Source organism: Mus musculus, chromosome 6 (assembly GCF_000001635.26).
Source record: "Mus musculus strain C57BL/6J chromosome 6, GRCm38.p6 C57BL/6J".
Taxonomy (NCBI): Eukaryota; Metazoa; Chordata; class Mammalia; order Rodentia; family Muridae; genus Mus; species Mus musculus.
In genome coordinates this window covers 143,862,435-143,883,511 of record NC_000072.6, presented here as the reverse complement: position 1 = coordinate 143,883,511, position 21,077 = coordinate 143,862,435, and the positions used below count along the sequence as shown (strand labels likewise).

The following is a 21,077-nucleotide window of genomic DNA, read 5'->3' as shown; positions in this document are numbered from 1 at the left end:
GGCTCATGCGCAGATTATTTGTTTACCACTTAGAACACAGGATGTCAACGCCATCTTGTGACGGCGAATGTGGGGGCGGCTCCCAACAATTGCCTGTGCTTCTCGTCCATGTTCCTTCACACACAGGAATGTTTGCAGACTTTCTGCAAGAGGCTTTTCTTCTGCAATGGCAGGATAAAGGAATTCTCACCTAACAGTTGTGGAAGTAAACGTATTGAAATTATGAGAATGCAGTACTTTCCTAGAACATTTTTGGAAAGGAGTATTCAGATTGAGGGAAATCCAAAGTACCAAAGTCCAAATGTGAGGTTTAGGAGGACAGGATCGAAATATTAAAAGAGAAGGAAAAGTATAAACAAATGGTGCGCCTACCTGGTCTACAAAGTGTTACATCTAAATCGGGGGACTTTCCTTACAAAGGAAACTCAGTCTCCTTATCCCAGGTCAACTGCCTTCCCAAGGAGCTTTAGCTTCTAACTGGGAATGATAGACTCCTCCAGAGTGAGCCAAGCGGCCGTGGAAACACAGGCAGGGTGGTTAACAAAGGTGGAGAGAAAGGACAGTGACACGTGTCCTACAGTGTAGAGACAGCCACCCAAATCAAATGGTTACAGCCCCAAAGAGTTCTACAGGGAAAGATGACCAAGCAATGTATCTAACTTATCATAATAGGAAAAGGGAAGTTGTAGGGTCTTTTATTAACTAGAGTCTAAAGTCATACTCTGTACTATATGTGTGTGTGTGTGTGTGTGTGTGTGTGTGTGTGTGTGTATGTATGTATGTATGTATGTATGTATGTATGTATGTGTGTGTGTACAAGTGCAGAGGCCAGATATAGGCATTGAAGTGGATAAATAGCCACTTCAATCATTATCCATCTAATTTTTTGAAACAGTCTCTTTCAATGAACCTAGAACTTTGTAGTTTCAGTTTGACCTGCTGGCCAGTAAGCCCTAGAGATCCTCCTGCCTCCGCACCTCCCACCCTGGGGTTATGGGTAAGTGTGGCTGCTGAGGACGAAGAATCAGGTCCTCATGCTTTCTACATCAAGCACTCTGCCTACTGAGCCATCTTCCCAGACCCATACTCTTGCTACTTCTATAGCACCCTACTGTTTATATAGGAAGATTCTGTCCATTATAAGAAGGGGCTGATGGCACAAAACACCACAAGGCAGGTGCTATTGAGGGTCACTCCAGAGACAATTAGAGAAGAGCTGTGTATAGGAAAAATGGATTTCTTTCATGTAAGTCTTTCAAACGTTCTCTCTCTCTCTCTCTCTCTCTCTCTCTCTCTCTCTCTCTCTCTCTCTCTCTCTCCTTTTTTACTTAAAATTGAATATAAAATATAAATGACATTATAAAAAGTACACTTTATTCTTTTCTATGTTTTCAAGTATGTGCATGCATACATATACATGTTTTGTGTATGTTTAAGATTCATAGCATTGAGTTGTTAAATAAAAAGTTGGAAAATACCCAGCTGAAGTATTCCTAGAGAAGGAACAGAGGGCATTTCAAATGACAAATTCAGTGGTGAATATGGCTGGATTAACTTTAATTAAAAACAAGCAACTCAAAGTAAAAAAAAAAAAAAAAAAAAAAAGTGCTGACTTACTCCCTTCGTGGAAAGGTCCCCAGACTGTAGGCGTCGAATCCACTGTTAAAGGAATCAGGCGGAGGCTACAGTCTGTGAGAAGATAGAGAATAGTAGCCAATGAGAAAGGAGCTGGTTGGAGCTGAGCTACAGGACTCAGGGCCTGCGTTTTATACATCTGGATTCAAAGGCATCACCACCATGGTGAAGGCATGCCTACCCAAAACATCTGGAACTGGGTGTGCATTTTTTAATGTAAAATTCAGAATGCAAGGCTTTGTTCTTGAGAAGGAGCTTCTGTCCTACACACTTTGTAAGGTGGTTGAGTTGATAAGATCCATGAATATCTAGTGCTCATCATATAATAACCACTGATAAATGGAGAAAATACTGCCCAATTAATGATAGGTCGATTGATTTTGGACTATTGATTTTTTAAGATTTATGTATTATGTATATTTGTATATACACAGTGCCCATGAGGCCAAAAAAGGATGTTAGATCTTCTAAAACTGAAGTTATAGGCTGTCATGAGCTCACATTTAGATGCTGGGAATTGAACCTAGGCCATCTACAAGAGTAGCCAGTGCCCTTAAACTCTAACACATCCCTCAAGTCCTAATGTGGGATTATTGACTGTGTTTATTTAATCTTACCCTTATCCATACAAGCAATATAAAAATTAACTGGCAAATAAATGTTTGATTTCCAGCAACTAATTTAGGTAAAATTGTAAGACAGTGGAATTTAAGAACACCTTGACATTGCCATACCAGACAAACAGTTATTAGTAACAATGAGTAGAGAGGTAAATAAAGAGAAAACATATGTTCTGAGGGTTATGATTGCTCCTACAGTATGAATATGCTTCTGTGTGGTAAAAGACAAGAATGAAGATAAGGAAAGATCAGTAAAGAATTTAGGGTACTGACATCTCAGGTTTTTTACTTCTAAAATTCCCTTGGAGTGAAAAAGGTGACTAAAGAGCAGAGAGAAAGAAGTCTCCATATCAGCCTCTAAAGAAAGCCTTCGCCTTTTTCAGATAAAATATTTATATAAAATAAATTTATGTTTCTTAGTCATTTGGGTTTTTCAAAGTATGAAAACTGTATGTGCTATTTAAATTTTATCAACTGGACACAAGCTTGGGTCATCTGGAAGAGGGAACATCGGTTGAGTAAATTCTTACATCAGTTGAGCTGTAGGCAAGTCTGTGGGGGCATTTTCTTGAATACAGATTAAAGGGAGAAGGTCCAGCCAACAGTGGGTGGTGCCACACTCAGTAGGTGGTCTTGAAGTCTATAAGAAAACAAGCCTAGCAAGCCACAGGGAGCAAGCCAGTAAGCAGTATTCCTCCATGGCCTCTGCATCAGTTCCCATTTCCAGGTTCCTGCATTGAGTTCCTGCCAACTTTTCTCAATGGTGGACTGTGAGCTGGAAAGTGAATTAGCTTTTCCTCTTCATGTCTGGCTTGGTCAGTGTCTCATCCCAGCAACAGAAAGCAAAACGAAGGCACATATAATGTAAAGTTCTCAAAAAATAAACCGAACTGGAGCTACAGTCTGAAATATATTTGAATTTTAGTTGTCTTACTATTTGTATAAAATTGTCCTGGGTCCCCGAGGATTGGATTTGTTGAGTCTACTTATAGCTATAAATTAGTCTACATTCGCTGCTTCCTCCAGTTCACTTGCTTATCTAACTGCAGGGTTACTTCACCAGGCTACGGTTTGATCAAGGCCCCATGTCTCTGCTTCTCAAACCGTAGCAGTTAAAATGTGAGGTTTTAACTTTCACGGAGACGTGTCTCAGTGGCTGCTGATTAATGGAGCTCAGCTTTGATTTTGCTCATTTCCTATTCTCAGGCAACAAGAAGGAACCAGCAGCTTATTAAAAGTTATCTCAGCAATAGACTCCTAAAACTTCTCTCTGCAGATAGGTTACCATGATTAAATACACTGACCAAAATCCATGTTAGAGAAATAGAGAGTTTATTTGGCTTACACATCTAGGCTACAGTCTGTCATTGAAGGAAATCAGGGCAGGAACTCTAGTGTGAACTTACAGAAGAGACCATGGAGCGATGCTTCTAGTTCATTAGGCTCATGCTTTGGTAGCTTTTTTATACAGCCCAGGACCACCTGCCTAGTGAATGGTGCTACTCACAGTGGGCTAAGTCTTTTTATATCAACTAACATTGGAGAGATTCCCCTATAGACATGGCATAGGCCAATCTTACAAAGAAAGTTAATTAAAACTGCTTTTCAAGAAGACGGGGAGGAAGATTATAGGAGCCAGAAGGCCAAGGCCACCGCAAGAACATGGCCCACAGAATCAACTAACCAGGGCTCATAGAGGCTCACAGAGACTGGGGTGACAATCAAGGAGCCTGTATCAACAATTGAGAAACCTGTATAGATCTGACCTAAACTGTCTACTTGTATGTTGTTGTTGTGCAGGTTGGTGTTCTTGTGGGACTCTTAACAGTGGGAGTGGGGCTGTCTTGACACTTATTGTAACATGCTATGCTATGTTTGGTTGATATCCCTTGGAAGCCTGCTCTTTCCTGAAAGGAAACAGAGGAGATGTGGATCTGAAAGAGAGAGGGCATGAAGGGGAGGGGATTGGGAGAATGAGAGGGAGCTGAAAAATGTAGTCAAATGGAAGATAGAAGAGAGTTTCAAAAAAGAGTCCTTCCCTATGTATTTCTAGACTATGTCAAATTGGAATTAATGATACTTGGACGGAAACATTCCTTTCTCAAAAGCAGTCTAAATATATCGACATCATGAAATATTTTATGTAATATAGCACAGACAATAGAGAATCACAGGAAGTCCCCAAGTTGCATGAATTGACTGCATAACATTTTCCCAGTGTGAGAGATAGCAGGAGCACGTGTGACTTCACACTCTCTTGCGCTTACGTGGTCCTTTGTGTGATTACGTGACATAACTAACTACACAGTAAGATCATCGCTACAGAGGATGCAACCAGTCTGCCTCGTAAACTCTAGGATGAAAGTCATCATGGAAGCTAAAAGAGCATGACATGGTGAAGCCAACCCGAGGCTTCACTAACACTGTCAGAGGTTCTTCCAACAAATTGTTGATTACTTGATTGGATCAGAGGTGTGGGCAAGGCCTGGAGGCTCACATCTGTGAACCCACACTTGAGAGGGAGAAGCAAGAGGGTCAGGACAACACAGAAACAAAACTCATGTGGTATGAAAGATTAAACGAGTGATCTGGAAGATCTGTAATGAGATCTGGAAATGTAAATAGCTGCCGTCCACGAGTTGAAGTATGTTTACCCCGGCTTACATGTCTGTTTATGTTTAGATTTTTCTAAACCATTTATCATTTGGAGCTATTCAAAAAGTAAATAAAACCCCGGGGACTATCATTTTATGTATAAAAGAAATAATTACAAAGTAAACAACATTTATAAAAGTTTCATTGTGGCAACCTTGTTCAACAATGGGTTGAGTAACTCAAAAGAAATTGCTTTCCACCCTGCTTGCTGGTGGATGGGAGACAAATGTTTTCCTGACCTTGGAAGTTACTTAGCATCTTTTGTATGTGAATTATTTATTTATATCTTAATGTATGTTTTACTGGGAAGCCTAGAGGTTGCACTACAAGTGAAACACAAGGTAGAAAACATCGTAGTACCTTCTATGTTTACGCCCATATCCATTATTCTGAGGACACCACCTTCTGCAAGCCATAGGCTAAACCCATCTTCCAGTTAAATGCTGTAGAATTCTTATTCAGTCAAATAAACAATAATTAATAGAAAATTGGGATGGTTCTATAAGTTTCCTGTTCTTCATGAATAATGGCCCTTGCTTTATGATCTCAGCAGCAGTAAATTATTAAAATTGACCAAATTGTGAGATGTAATATCATGGGCCAAAATTATGTATGCAGTTCCCAGCATCTGAATCATGCCTGTGAGTTCTGATTAAATCCACCACTAGCCTGTCATACTGTCGAGGGGAGACTGAAAGGGCAAATTTGAATGACATTTCTATCAAATTGCAACTGTCGACCTGTCATAGTCCCTGGGGCCCTGCACTTTTTGCCTCTCAGACATTGCATTGCCTTGAAGGGAATAGTGAAGATTCCAGTGTATCCAGAGTGTTCGAAAACAGTCGAGTCACCCGTCAGCATGCACCTGTAAATAGCTGTGAGTGTTTAAAGCTCAGACATGTGACATTTTACCACGTCAGGGTCCCCAGTCCCCTCAGGTTCACTGGTAATGTCACCCATCTTCCTGGTCCACGTGCGTGCTCTCTGATTGTGTACCCTACTTCCTCTCTGACTCTGAGAATATACCCTGCCCTATCTTCCCATCCTTTGTCTACACCGTCAATGGCAGTCATTACCTTCCCAAAGTTCTCCCAGAAATGTATTACCAGAGTTGCTGATCCCAAGAGAGAGCAAAGATGAAGGGAATGGCCAACCAATGACTGTCCAAAATTGAGACCCACCCCATGGGCAAGAATCAATCCCTGACTATCCATGATAATCTGTTATACTTTCGAGGCTCCACCTAGCAGCTGACTGAAACAGATGTAGAGACCCACAGCCAACTATTAGAGGGAGCGCTGGGAGTCTTGTGAAGAGTTGAGGAAGGACTGAAAGATCAGAACAGGACAGTAACACCACAGAGCAACAGAGTCAGCTAACCTAGCCCCTTGGGTGCAGCAAGGGGGTCCCAGAGACTGAACCATTGACAAAAAAGCGATCTCCAGCTGAACCTGGGTCCCATGCACATATGTAGCAGAAGTGTAGCTTGGTCTTCATGGGTGTCTTCCAACAACTGAACCAGGGACTGTCCCTGAATCTGTTGTCTGCCTGTGTATCTTGTTCTCCTACCTGGGCCACCTTGTCTGGCCTCAATAGGAGAGGATGTGCCTAGTCTGCCAGTGACTTGATTTGTATGTATGTGTGTGTTGTGTGTGTGTGTGTGTGTGTGTGTGTGTGTGTGTGTGTGTGTGTGTGTGTGTGTTGGGGGGAGGGGGCAGATAACACAGGACAGGACAGGGATGAAGGGTAACAGACTGGATGGGGACTTGGGAGTAAGTTATGATAATGACCCAGGGGAAGGGGGAAGAGGGGAACATCTGTGTGAGGGGTTACTGGGAGGAGGGAAAGCTGATATTGGGGTGTAAAATGAATAAACTAATTTTAGAGAACCACACAAGTCAGAGAATACAAGTGGCAGGACTAACATAATGGTATCGTGGTCAATGCCCTTGCCAGGCAGGCCTGATGATCCGACTTCGATACAAAGATATCTTCTGACTGCCCCCACCCCACTACCACCAAGTACTATAGAACATGTACTCCTCTCACAATAATAAATAAAATATAATTCAACAAACATAAAAAAAGAGCTGTTGATCCCATCCTAAGGATGTCCAGGGCTGCCACTGAAGCCAAGAGCCTTACACAGAGCATAAACATAGCAGGGGAGGAACACATGGGATGTTTATAGCTACACCCAAAGCAGCATTAATAATCTACCAGGCTGTCAGGATACTAGAGTCAATTGATGAAGAAGTATAGATTCTTATCCCAGAGCTCCCTGCCCCACCTCTCTCACCTGGCCAACCTTTGTAGCACTAAGCTTTTACCCAAACACTGTTTCTAATTTTATTGGTATATCTCTAAACCAAAGGTTGAAGACTGTAGTCATATTGCATATTTTAAATTGTGTGCCCTTCCATTGGATAAGCTTTCTGAAACCTGGTATAATCTTTTAAAGTTGCCTTCTTTATAAGTCAATAGCTGTCAACCTTTAGAGTACATCAGAATCACTGGGAAAGACTTCTTTAAACCCAGGTTGCTAGGACCCAACTCCAAGCATCAGCAACAGTTGACCTTGAAATCAGTTCCCGGGTTCTATAGGCAGTGCTGGCCTATGCACAGCTCTAATATATATGCACTATATATTGATTCAATGGACACACATTACTTCGAGTTCCTCCCAACTGACCTATCTGTAGGTTCTATGTGAAGAGCTCAACGGAGCGTTTCACACTCAGTAGGACAGGGATACTTTGGCCTCTGTACCTTTTTAAGTAGAAAAATGAATGGTTCCAAGTCATATTTCCCCATCAAGGGAGCAATCTCATTTCTCTACTTATCAAGAGTCTATTAATGGATATAATTTTACATAATAGCTATTAACATACTATATATTTCTAATGATATCAGATGGCCAATAGGAATTACCTCATTGGTTTAAAAGATGTGCTTTTCTTTGTAACGCAAATCATAGCTTAAGAAAGAGGTTATAAGAATAGTTTTTCCTAGTCTGTTTACAGGTTTCTAAGTGCACGGAATCTATAACCTAATAATGATCTCCTTTCAAGACACAAGTGTGTACTACATTCCTTTGATGAAGAAATCACAATTTTTTTATGAAATGATTTTTAATAGCTTGTTGATGTACACACACCATAGGTAGATAGACAGACAGACAGACTGACAGACAGATAGTTCTATTGACTCTGAAAATCAAAAAGTTGCAGTAATATTTATGTGTAAAGCTTTTGCTTTTTTAGTCTACTTTTAAGAGCTATACATGTTTAATTGTAGTGGGAAATATTTCCAGAATTTGTTCATATATAAACATATATGTAAGTTTATATATATAGATATATATGGATGTATACAGTGAAAAGTTGTAGCAATTAGCATATGTTTCTTGGCTACCTATTTGATTAAATATCATTTCACTTTAAAACAGAATTCCTGAAATTGATAAATATCACATTACTCTTAACTCATGAAATAATATTTCAAAGGAAATCTTTATTCTAGAGTCAAACTTGAGTGCTACTGAATCTGATATAAACAATTGCCAGGAAGTTCCAGTTTTCAAGCATAACAGAGAGATAGAATAGTTTGCAATGATGAGGGCAGAGTAGAGCTACTGCGTCTGATTCCCATGATGCAACAGAAACTTTCCCAGCAGTACTGCATCCATAAATGTTATATGTGTAACACCCTGGGAACTAAGGATGAAGCTTCTCCATCAGCAACATTCTTCAAGCATAGAACAACTAAAGCCACTAACTACACTGAATTGATCTTAGGTATTTTTACCATGCGATTTTACAGTGAATATTTTGAGCCTCTTCTGGATTTTACTTTATGTCCATGGTAGTGTTTATTTAGGTGTCTGTGTAATGCATGTTATCATAATATTATGTTTTTAATTTGTAGATGAAAGCTAAAATTGCTTTTGTGAAACATAGAGGACATGATTGTTTTCTTAGAACATTCTATTTCTTTATATATTCCCTGGGGAGAGCAGTTCTGAACAGAGCCACACACCCATGGATGGTCCAGGTGCTACCCACCTCCACACCTGGACAAAGATGCTTGAAATTTAGCTGGCCTGTTCCAGAGAGCAAAAACAAATAGAAAAGGCTGACCATCATCATAATTGTATATGAACTGTGCAAAAATGTCTCACAATGAGAACGCACATAGGAGATTGGCTCCATTAGAGTAGTTCTTCTGGGTTGTATCCCAAGACCGATTCCTGTGGGTAGCAGAGGGCAGGGATGTGAGCTTCCTGTTGCACAACCAGGGCTCTGTAGAATGTAGTTGAAAGTGACGTTGTGTCAGCAGCTAAGCAGATATTTCAGAGTGGAGAGCAAATGTACAGAGGACTGATGGGAAATGACAGGCTGTGTTCCTGTGCTTTTCTAGATGTTTCTCTCAGCCTTGCCTTGTCCTTGCAGGATGAAGTGGCCCAGCCACTGAACCTATCAGCTAAGCCCAAGACCTCTGATGGCAAATCACCTGCATCACCCACCTCTCCTCACATGCCAGCTCTGAGAATAAACAGTGGGGCTGGCCCCCTCAAAGCCTCTGTCCCGGCAGCATTAGCTAGTCCTTCTGCAAGAGTTAGCACAATAGGTAAGTTATCTTTCTCTTGTTCTCATTGATTTCCCATTCACGGCATTTGGATGACATCATGTACGAAGGCTGCACATGGCTTGCGCTAATGAGGGAGATGTAATTGGAGTTGCTGTCCCAAGGTCTGGTTTAAGCATACAAGTGACATTTCTAACCCTGTCTGATTGATACTGACCCCGACAATCTGAAAGTGTGAAACTTTGCCTGTTAAGTTTATTTATTAAAGAGGCATAAATTATTAATCACAGTGAAAATTGGTTCCAAATTTTTGCTCCTAAGTGACTTATCTTTACTATCACCGAGATATTTTTATTGTTGTGACGTGTGTGAATTTATGTAGAATATATACTGAGGAGTACACTCTGTTTGAGTTAACTATCAGCCATGAGATATGAACTTTCTTCTGTTTTATCCTGATTGGAAATTCCAATTGAACACCTTTGGTTTTCCTGTAACTGATTCCTCATGAGCTAACTAACACTATTATTTTTATTTTTCATACACGAATTAAAACATACACAATCAGCTGGGCGGTGGTGGCACACGCCTTTAATCCCAGCACTTGGGAGGCAGAGGCAGGCGGATTTCTGAGTTTGAGGCCAGCCTGGTCTACAAAGTGAGTTCCAGGACAGCCAGGACTATACAGAGAAACCCTGTCTCGAAAAACCAAAACCAAAAACAAAACAAAACACAAAACAAAAACAAAAACAAAACAAAACAAAACAAAACAAAACAACAACAAAAAAACCATACACAATGGATACATTGAACTTTTTCTGTCTGATTGGGAAGCCTGTAGCACAGTTTAGCTCTGGGTAATACATGATTACTTTAGGAAGTGTTAAAATATAACTCAGAAACACTGAAGGCGCCTCCAGAGCACAACTATAATCCTGTAGTCAAAGAGGAGAGTGCTGCATTCTACCAGGAAGAACCAAGCTAGACTAACTTACAAATAGCAGAACCCAAACTGAACTTTTAAGAACCGGTATAGTCATAGACATTCTAGGCTGTAAGAAAAAGAAAAATCCCAGGGAACTATGTGTCTGTGAATCTCGAGGACTTTGATAAAGAGTTGACTGACATGTGGCACAAAGCTAAATAACATGTGGACAAACAAACAAACAAACAGCACATAGTAAAAGCCATGGATGGAGTGAGGTAAACACTCTCATGAGATTTTGACCTTTCTCTTCCCAGACCGCGATCAGAACTTAACAGTATTGACAAGTGAATAATATTGTTCCGTGAAATCACTGCTATTGTATAAGGTTATATCCTAGTCAGGGTTTCTATTCCTGCACAAACATCAGGACCAAGAAGCAAGTTGAGGAGGAAAGAGTTTATTCAGCTTACACATTCCCCACTGCTGTTCATCACCAAAGGAAGTCAGGACTGGAACTCAAGCAGGTCAGGAGGCAGGAGCTGATGCAGAGGCCATGGAGGGATGTTACTTACTGGCTTGCTTCCCCTGGCTTGCTCAGCCTGCTGTCTGACAGAACCCAAGACTGCCAGCCCAGAGATGGTCCCACCCACAAGGGGGCCTCCCCACTTGATCACTAACTGAGAAAATGCTCCCGAGCTGGATCTCATGGAGGCACTTCCCCAACTGAAGCTCCTTTCTCTGTGATAACTCCAGCTGTGTCAAGTTGACACACAAAACCAGCCAATACAGGTTCTGAGGGTTTTACATGATATAGAAATAGGCAAACTGGATTCTGGAGGGATGCAGGCATACTCTGAAAAAGTCACATGCGCCACAGGGAAACGGGGGTGTTTCTGTTATCAGTAAATGAGGAGAAAGCAGGACAAAGCTGGAAGGGACAATTATAAAATGTAGTGCATGTTGGATCACAAGAACAAGGAAGTCTTTAGTCACAAGTGCTCAGGGGGAAACTGTGACCCTGTTTGCTACATGAGAGCAGAGCTAGGATGTTAGATGCAGAGATTATTTCTTGACTAGAGCAGTTCACCAGGAAGGAGGTTGTCTGGTAAGAAGTAAAGAACCATAGATGCCTCTGATGTATAGCTAAGTGTGATAGAAAAAACAGCCCCAAACCTTAAATGAACATTTCCTCAGTTGCAAAGGGACTCAGCTTCTTAAGATAGTTCAAATGATCACAGGATGCTGGCCAGAAAGACAGACCCCTGTAGACCTCACTGGAGGTAGACAACTCACTTGCCTAGTTCGTAGCTGGAGACCTCAGTTCTTGGTCACACAAAACTTCCCTGCAGTCATGTGGTAGGAAAACTTCCCAGGAAATGACCCCAAAGGAGAGTAGAGGAAGTTGTGGTGTTTATGACCTGCCCACCAAATTCCTACCAAGTCTGTCCCGCTTTTCTGAAACTTAACTTAAAAAGAGGAAATCGGCCTCCAACGTTTAAAGGAGAAAAAATTCTCAAAGATGATTTGAACACATTTTTAATCTACCACATATTTTTCTAGGTAGAAAACTGTCTAAAAAGACTGTTTAAAACAAGTGAATACCAAATGACGTGCATATAGGTAGTGTGGGGAAGTTCTTAGTCACTGCAGTAACTATCAGAAGCACAGAGAGGTCACACTGCAGGGGAAGCTATCATGTAGGTGCTATTAGAACGCCTTCAGTCAACTAACAGACTCACACTTGAAAGAAATCTTCTTTTGGTGAGCAGTTTGGGATAGCTGTCATTATCTCGTCACCTTTGAACTCATAGAAGCACTCATGTGGCAGAGTAACCCCATGCATGCAAGTCAACAGGTACCTCATAGACAAACAGAACTATAGGGCAATGTGAGGTGACCCTGCATAGAGGTGCACATAGCAGGGGCCATTTGATGGTGGCATGCTCTGCGGAAAATCATAAGAACATGAAGTAGGTGAGCTCTGGCCTTTCACTGGAGTTCACAGATAAGTAGATTCTGAAGACCAAGTGGAGTGATCTCACCAGACTCCAAGTTGCAATGATTCGGAGAACAGGATAGTTCAGTGTATGATCCAGGTCACTCAGCAATGTGGGGTCTCTTGCAAATGTGTCTCTATCTAGAAGTAACTGTGGAGGTCAAGTAGACCTAGGTTTAAAATGGGGAGAGATAAGTGGATGGATGGATGGATGGATGGATGGATGGATGGATGGATGGATGGAAGGATGGATGGTTAGATAGATAGATGATAGATAGATAGAGAGATAGACAGATGACAGACAGATGATAGATGAATAGATAGTCGCATATTCCTTTCCAATGAGAAAGAGGAGAAAAGTGGAGAGACGCATGGCCCTGAAAGAGAGTGAGGGGACTCTATCATAGCAGAGAGACAGGGGTGCTGGAAGGACTTGCCTTAGGAAGAAGGAAACTGGGTCTTTGTTTAGAGACAGAAGGAAATAAAAAAAAATTGGTCCAGAGTCAGTTTAATTGAAAACTAGACAGAGCAAAAGGCATTTCCAAACACTGATTTCTACAAAGCAGAACTCAAGGTAATTTACTGCTACTGATTCAACACAGGGCAGGGCCAGCAGACCAGCACAGGGCAGGGCCAGCAGACCTACATGGGCCTCTCAATGTTATGGTCTGACGCCAACTCCTCTGCACATTGTCCTAGAGGACAGAAAGCTAGATCAGCTTCTATGGACTGAGTGTGTAAGAAAACATTTGATCTGGAAAAAAGGATTCACTTCCTTAAACAAATGGAGGTCATAAATATCATGGTGTTGACATATGGCCTACTTTTAAAATATTATTGAAACCCTGCTTTCTAATATAATGATTATATATGTGCATATATATATGTATATATTCATATATTCATGCCTATAGATAGTTTTACATCAGCATTCCCAAAGATTAAGAATGGCCAAATATTTTATAAAGACAAGAATGTATTTAATGATACTTATCATATGGCTTTCTCTATCACTGTAATAAAACATCTCTTTCCCCCATCCTGCAAAATCCTTTTACCATACCTACAGCCCTCATATTTTCCAAGGGTTTGAGGCTACTACAATTTACTTTTCTCTTTTCAACAAATGTAGATGTTGAAAGCTGAGACTATAATGAGAAATAATGTAGTTGGGTAAAAGCCAGGAGGATTAATGGTGTTGTAAAGGTCACTCTGAAAGAAAAATTAATGTTTTAGGCCATTAATAAACCATGGAAAATGATGGACCAAAAGATAACTTTGAGTTATCATTAATGACACTAGCTTTTTGCTATCTATCTATTAGCTACACATATAGAAAGTGACTTTTTAAGGTTTGTGGCCAATATACTCTAATGAGTATGGTTCTACAAGAATACTTTTGATTGGTAGACTGATGATAGGTATCTGGGAAAAAAATCCCAAGTGCAAACAGTCCAGAGGAATGGTGGATAATTTGAGACTGACTGGGCTGTTTGTCACTGTGCCTGCATAGGTCCTCTCTACTTATGTTTCACATATGTGTATTTCTGTAAACATTCCACAAGGTATTTTTCTCCTATTTTGTCACTGTGACTATTCCAAAAGTATAAGACTCGATAGAGCAGACAGACACCTATGTTATCTGGCCAAGCATTCCTGTTTGTAGGGAACTGAGGCACATTGTCACCTCTGTGGGCATCTGGAGTAAGTTTCCTTGGGAGGATAAACAGTAGTATGGCTCTGATTTTATTGCATGTGTCAATGACAAGGAGCTGGCCCAGGGACTTCCACAGACCAAGGATGCACCTCACCACTGAGCTTCATCCCAGGCCTCCTCATTTTATTAAGGAAATTATATATGTGCATGGTAGTTCAGCAATTAATTTATCTATACTTGCCACTATAGGTCAGTGGGGCCTGAAGTCCCTGAGCTGGCATTCTTTCTGGCCCCATTTTGCCTCTTGATGGCCTCTCTCTTAATGGTTTATCTTTCACTCATGTAAGTGGGAGTTGAATACTTCCTGTTTGTGCTACTGCGTGGCTGAGCAGATAAAGGCCCTTGCTGTTAAACCTGATAACCTGAGTTTGATTCTTAGGAAATACATGATAGAAGGGGCGGGGGGGAGGCACTGAATCCTAAGAACCATCTTCTAACCTCTGCACGCACACAGAGAGAGAGAGAGAGAGAGAGAGAGAGAGAGAGGGAGAGAGAGAGACAGAGACAGAGACAGAGAGACAGAGAGAGAGAGGAGAGAAAGAGAGAGACAGACAGAGACAAAGAAAGACAGAGAGAATGAAAAGTGAAGGAAGAAGGAAGGGAAGAAAGAAAGAAAAAAGAAAAGAGAAGAGAAGAAAGATGTAAAATGTATTTACATTTTCTCTGTGCCATGCATTTGTAAACGTTAGGAAGCAAGCAGAGGCACACACATCTGACATGGCATAACTGTGTCCCCTGTTAGAACAGGTTACCCTCAGCTTAAAGTTCCTCAGAAACCCATGGACATTGAAAGTGTCCTTCCATTGTCCTCAATAGGCACAGGCCCACATAAATGAAAGAAGTGTGTTCAAGTGTGTAAACTGTGTTAGCAGCATAGCCGGGCTGGCCTTGCACTCTGAAGCCTGACCTCCTTGCTCCACACCTAAGTGCTGGCATGACAGACATGAACCACTGTGCCCTGGTAGTACTTTACATCTTTAGTGAGAAGAACTTACACAAGAGACAGGATGAGGCAACTCTGTTGCCACCGGAGTCTAAGTGAGGCTGTTATTGTTCACAGGAAGCCACCGCCTCTTCAGGAAGTGAGCAATGCCACCCTACCACAGCTGGAAACCATTTCTGAGTGAATGACACTTCACAGTTAGCAAACTGTTGTTATGTTTATGATCTAATTCTGACTTTCTAAGATGAAGATATAGATATTATACATTCAGAGGCTGATATTTCATAACTGATCTGAAACTCAGAAAATTTTGTGGAAAATCTTGTGACACACTCCAACTTTTATGTGAAACTACAAATGTTTACGGGGTCAGTGAGAGAGATCAGTGGGTAAAAAGTGGACTTTCCCCTAATCCCAAAGACCTGAGTTCAAGTCCTGGAAACTGTACAGTGGAAGGAGAGAACTGATGCCTGTTTTTGTTCCTACCCCACCCGTGTGCTGCGATAATCAAGAATGAGCATGTGATACACATGTATGCACAAAATACATGTCATTTTAAAAACTCAAGCAGTCTTACACAGAATGTATACATAAGATGTAAGAGTCTGTGTTGGCTTGATATGTCTGCCAGCACCATCACCTTTTAGCAGTTCTGTGCCATGGAGTGAAGCTTTTCAATGACATGAACTTGTCGGTTATCTGAAGACAGGAGCTCAGAAAAATACAGGCATATTCCTTTAAAATAGTCTTGTGATGGAACAAATGAAAGATTAAAACTAAAAAATCCCAAAACAAAACAAAACAAAACAAAAACAGAAAAAACAGGAGAAAAAAAAAAACAACAAAAATCTTGCCCTTTGGGGTGGAGGGATGGCTCAGTGGTTAAGAGCATTTGCTGCTCTTTTCCCAGCAAGCGAATCAGGAGACCACACACACACACACACACACACACACACACACACACACACACACACACACACACACACACAGAGAGAGAGAGAGAGAGAGAGAGAGAGAGAGAATTGAAAATAGAATAAAATATTTTAAATGCCCTCCAGTAGTTCACGGATAGACAAGCTGAGACCACATGCTTAGGAAAATGCAGGCCTGCGTGATGAAGAAAGTATTTACAAGGCTTCAAAGGAGTAGATAAGCAGGCTTCACAGAACTTGCCTGGAGCAGGTCTGCACTATGTCAGAGAAGTCCTCACAGAGAATAATGCCCGAAGAAATTCCCAAACACAGCAGAGTCATGGAACATTCCAGCAGATGAGGAGTTTATAGAGAAGGCAATCAGGAAAGTCTTTGGACTGGGGCACTGTCCCTTTGCAACTCAGGCAGGGCCTTGTGAGAGATAGACAGAGGCATGGGAAGATCAAACGCCCGACAACATGAAGGGGCTTTCAGGCCCTGTTAAAGCTCTCAGGGCTTATCCCAGAATGATGATTGGGGGAAATGTTAGAGTTTTGAAAGTTACGATGTGTATAGGCAAGGCTGAAGGTTGGCATTGTCTCTTGGAGATTCTCACGGCACATAACCATAGCCAAAACTCTGAAGACATTTAACTCTAATTCACTTACTTTGAACATTTTTTTATAAACAATGACAGATCGTCATTTCACGGAATGCTACTTTAAGCACAGAGCTACCAAGAGACGGGTTTTCAAGCGGAGGCTTTTCACATCCTGATACTTTGTCTGGAAGCAGAGTAAAGACAGACGCTGGGAAAATAACTCTGAAGATAGAGAATAGCAATAAAGAATGAGATTAGCCTAAATGGATGATGGGATGCCGTTACTGAAAGCAGGGACCAGGGGTCATGGGTCAGCAAATTTAAGAGCTGAGGAATGAATGCTCAACAACGAGACTCGACTGATATTCAGGTCAGGAGAGGAATCTAATCTTAGATGATGACATCCGAGGGCTGGGGTAGGCTACTGGGAAGTTCCATGGAATGTAGAAAGGACAGCCTGAGGCAGGGGGATGATGGTGAGTTCTGAGATACACAGGCTGCATTTCAGGGACTCTTAGGGCATGCAGTTAGAGAAGTGGAATGGGAAAATATATATGCACATACATGTACATGTATGCAGAGGTACACATTCATATAGTAGGGTTTGAAGCTGGCAGTAGTTGCTTCTTTGTTTTTGTTTTTGGTGTATCTAGCATGTAGGATAGCCTCTCAAGACTCAAACAGTTAAAACTACAGGCTGTAGGCTAGGGAAATGGCTCTGTCAGTGCCTCCCTTGTAAACATGGAGACCCCTATTCAAGACCTAGAATCCACATTGGACAAAATGCCAGCTTCACCTTGTGACATGCCCCATGATCATGGGAAATCGTGTCTCAAAAAGTAAGGTACATGGCACCAGAGGACTGACCCTTGAAATATAGCTATAGATTCCACCCACACGTGCACCCTAGTGCACCCTTAAACACACACACACCATGTTTGCATACACACGTGCATACAGAGGAAACACAGACACAGAGAGTCAGAGAGACAGAGACAGACATACAGACAGAGAGAAGGACGAAGACACAGAGAGGGAAGGAGAAAGGGTGCTTCTGGAAGTGAAGGCAAAACACTAGTTGCCTCCTTTGAAGTATTAGCTAGAAATCATACCGCTGTTAGCCCTCAAGTTTGCCCCTGCGGAGTTCGTTCAACTTCTATACATGTCTACTCCCTTCAGATCCTAACCATAGTTGTAACCGCTGCCTGAATTTGTAAACAAAAACATTAAAAAACAGAAAACAAAACAAACAATAACAGAATATCACTTATCAAGCCGTCAGTTTTGATGTGTCATTTTGAACTCTAGCAGGCAGCCTTGGGCTGAATTGAACTTGTGTTTGCTTATTTATTTGCTTAGCACTGAGATTCACACCCAGGGCCTCTGAGTATGCCAGGTGAGCCCTCATCTCTTGAGTAACATCCCATATCCGTGCATGGGTCTCTGTACCAACCATGAAGTGCCAGTCTTTCACAGTTCTTACCATCACGAACAATGTCCTACCATGAGAGTCCCAAGAGGAATCAGATAGGGCAAAGGAACAGGAGACAGAAATGAAGTTAGGATATTTCTGGTTTGAAGTACCTCCTCACACGCCAAGTGGCTCTGCCTCTCAGACACACGTCTTCACCTTGCACCCATCCACGCTGCAGCCATCATACAGCAGAGAGAAGAACGGAAGCCAGAGCGATTGTTACAACTTGTCAGTCATCACACTTCCCATAAACAGAAACCCAGATCCCTCAGAATCCAGTCTGCCAATTCCACTCACTTCTCAGGGCCACTTTGTAAACAAGGTGACAGCTACTGCTGCCATGGGACATTTATTATGTCTGGAGACCCTATTAACTCAGTTGTTCTTGACACCATTCGCTAATGTTGTGTCACCTGCATTTAAGCAATGAAGCAACCGAGAAAAAAGTAAGACGACCTGAACGACTGCCACGTGGCTGAGCTAAATACAGTTTTGCTTCAGGCTGGTCTAACATAGATCACGTTTTACCCCTTATTGATTGGGAAGTTGAACCAAAATTTAAGGAGCAGGTATAAAACTTTCCAGGGCAAAAATCTCAAGGTGAGGAGAAGCCCTGGGAGAAAGAGGACCTTATACCAGAACGAGTGGGTGTGGGAGCTTCCCACTGTCAGGATTCCCTGGGAGGCCATTGTGCAGGAAGGAGAAAATGCTTTGGAATCCAGCAACTCGAGGCCTTGGGAAGCAGCAGAGAGGTGTTAGCTGTGGCCAGAGAGATGAGAGGATGGGAGAGAGCACAGCCCTGGAGCAAATATAAGGAGCTTGACTGGGGGGGGGGGGAGTTAGTTAAAAATAAAATTTGAGGAAAAACTTGATTTGCTTGTTTGGAGGGAGAGGTATCCTCACACTTAAAGTTGAGGTAAGTGTGGGGATGGTTTAAAGATAAGAAACATAAATGGGGGGCAAGAAAAATCTAGAACTTTGGTCTAGGACATTTTTGATAACTGTAAAAAAGGCTATCGTGTTCAATGAAACAGGTGACAGAAATGAAGTCAGTTGGCAGGAGGAGGAAGGTAGGGAGGTCATATGTTATACTATTCACAGGTAAGTGTGCATCTACACACATACCATATATATATATATATATATATATATATATATATATATATATATATATATATATACATATGCACATACCATTGATACACATACACATACACATACACATATATATAAAATCTCCAACCATTCTTTCTAGAATCCAAGGCAAGGCAATGCAAGGACATGGGTGAAGGGAGCCAGCAGGGGAAGAAAGACATCAGCTGAGCATGCTAAAATGACACTGGACGGACACAGGGAGCAAACCCATGCCATGGCTCAACTCTGTAACATATGGTGCGGCTTTCAGAGTTAGCAGACCAGATACCAATTTTAGAATCTAACACAGCGTTACTACTGAAACACAAGGGTCTCCAAAAACAATGTTTATTTCTGAGCCAGCACCTATTTGAACCTCATCGACCCTCCCCACGGCTGGAGTGGCCCTTGCCCCACATGGGTTCAGTTCCTCACCTCACCATCATTTACATTCCCCATCTATCCATATTAACTGTTTTCCTACACAGTGCTATCTTGGCAGTCTGTAAAAAAGCTTAAAGAATTCATGCTTTTATTCAACACCATGTGCTAAACCGTTTCAAATATATTTGTGTTCTGGGGAAGCTAAACAGACCATAGAGAGACTAAATAGAGTATAAAAAGCATGCATCGCCAGGTTGAGTAGAGACAGGGGTCAGGGGCCAGGACAAGCAGACTGGTCTTTTGAGGACTGACTAAACAAGCACACCCAAGCTTATCACAGAAGGGCTGGATTGCTACCCAGAGTACGGCAGGTCGCTATGCACTGGGGAATAACATGTTGAGAGCACTGTTCATGATGCTGGGGAGAGTGTCACTGAGAGCAGGTCTATCCTCAGCCACAGACATCCACCCCAAGCAGTCCTTGGTGTGAACATCATGTGTATTTGAAGCCGCAGTTTGTTCTTTGGATCAATTGCAGTGACTATTTCTAAAAAGCACAGCAATCACTCTCAGTCCCCTCCTCCTTCTATGACCTCATCTGGGACATACTCAAGGACCCAAGAAGATGAGAGGACCAGGATTAGCCTGTGACAAGGAAAGCCAGGACCACCGAGGAACCAAACTTTACCAGTCCTCACCAGAACCGTACTATGTGGGTCTCCCTTCAGTACTCTCAGTAGAATTTTTAAGCAGCGAGAAAATATTTGATGAGTTTTTGGCAATCAGCAGGTCAGACAGAAGAGCTATGCAATGAGGGTGTGTAATCTGACATGATTAGACAAGGCTCTTTAGTACCAGAACATTCATAATGACACAAAGAAAGAGTATTAATAACACTTTCGTAGCAAGGCAGCTAGCCATTTTATATTTCCTTTCTTTAATCTTAGTGTTTTTCAACAAATCGTGGGATTTAATAGCGTGTTTTGGCAGATTAGAGGATTTATGGCCCAGATGTTTTTTGTTCTAAAAATGGATTAGGGTGTAAAGTTTGCTGGAATTCGTGGAACATGTTGAGGCAAGCCGGTCATTTTATGTGTGATTAGTGCCTGCCTTCTGTCTCACAGTCCCTCCATCTGTCACAGCTCACCAATGGATCTGGTTAGATTTAGCCTCGTGTCACAAACAAGTCCCTTTTCTGGGCAATTTCATATTACAGATCCATCTTAGGCCATTTTATGCCCCACTTAAAAGATAGGGAGTGAGCAACAGAATATTAGCCATCCTTTAAATAGTTGCAAAATGCACTGTTTTTTTTTTCTCAATTCTCCTCTACCCTAAAATAATGTTCTGTACAGTAATGCACAGCAAATAAGTCAGTGGCCAGCAGCTCCACTGGGATCAGGTTAACATCACCTCAGCCCCTCACTCAGAGTCCTTTTAGACTATTTTGGCAGAGACCTTGACTAAGCCTGGGCCAGGGAGTTTTAGACCC

The 21,077-nt window shown here is 41.8% G+C and overlaps 1 protein-coding gene across 28 annotated transcripts in view; it reads left to right on the top strand.

Annotated features, from left to right (window-relative positions):
* Sox5 (SRY (sex determining region Y)-box 5) overlaps positions 1 to 21,077 on the top strand; it is a 953,863-nt gene that overhangs the window by 898,776 nt on the left and 34,010 nt on the right. For all 28 annotated transcript variants that reach the window (XM_006506931.4, NM_001243163.1, NM_011444.3 and 25 more), the window contains one exon: positions 9,362 to 9,539. In XM_006506931.4, coding sequence (XP_006506994.1) covers positions 9,362 to 9,539 — 178 coding nt within the window. The remainder of the gene's footprint in view (positions 1 to 9,361; positions 9,540 to 21,077) is intronic.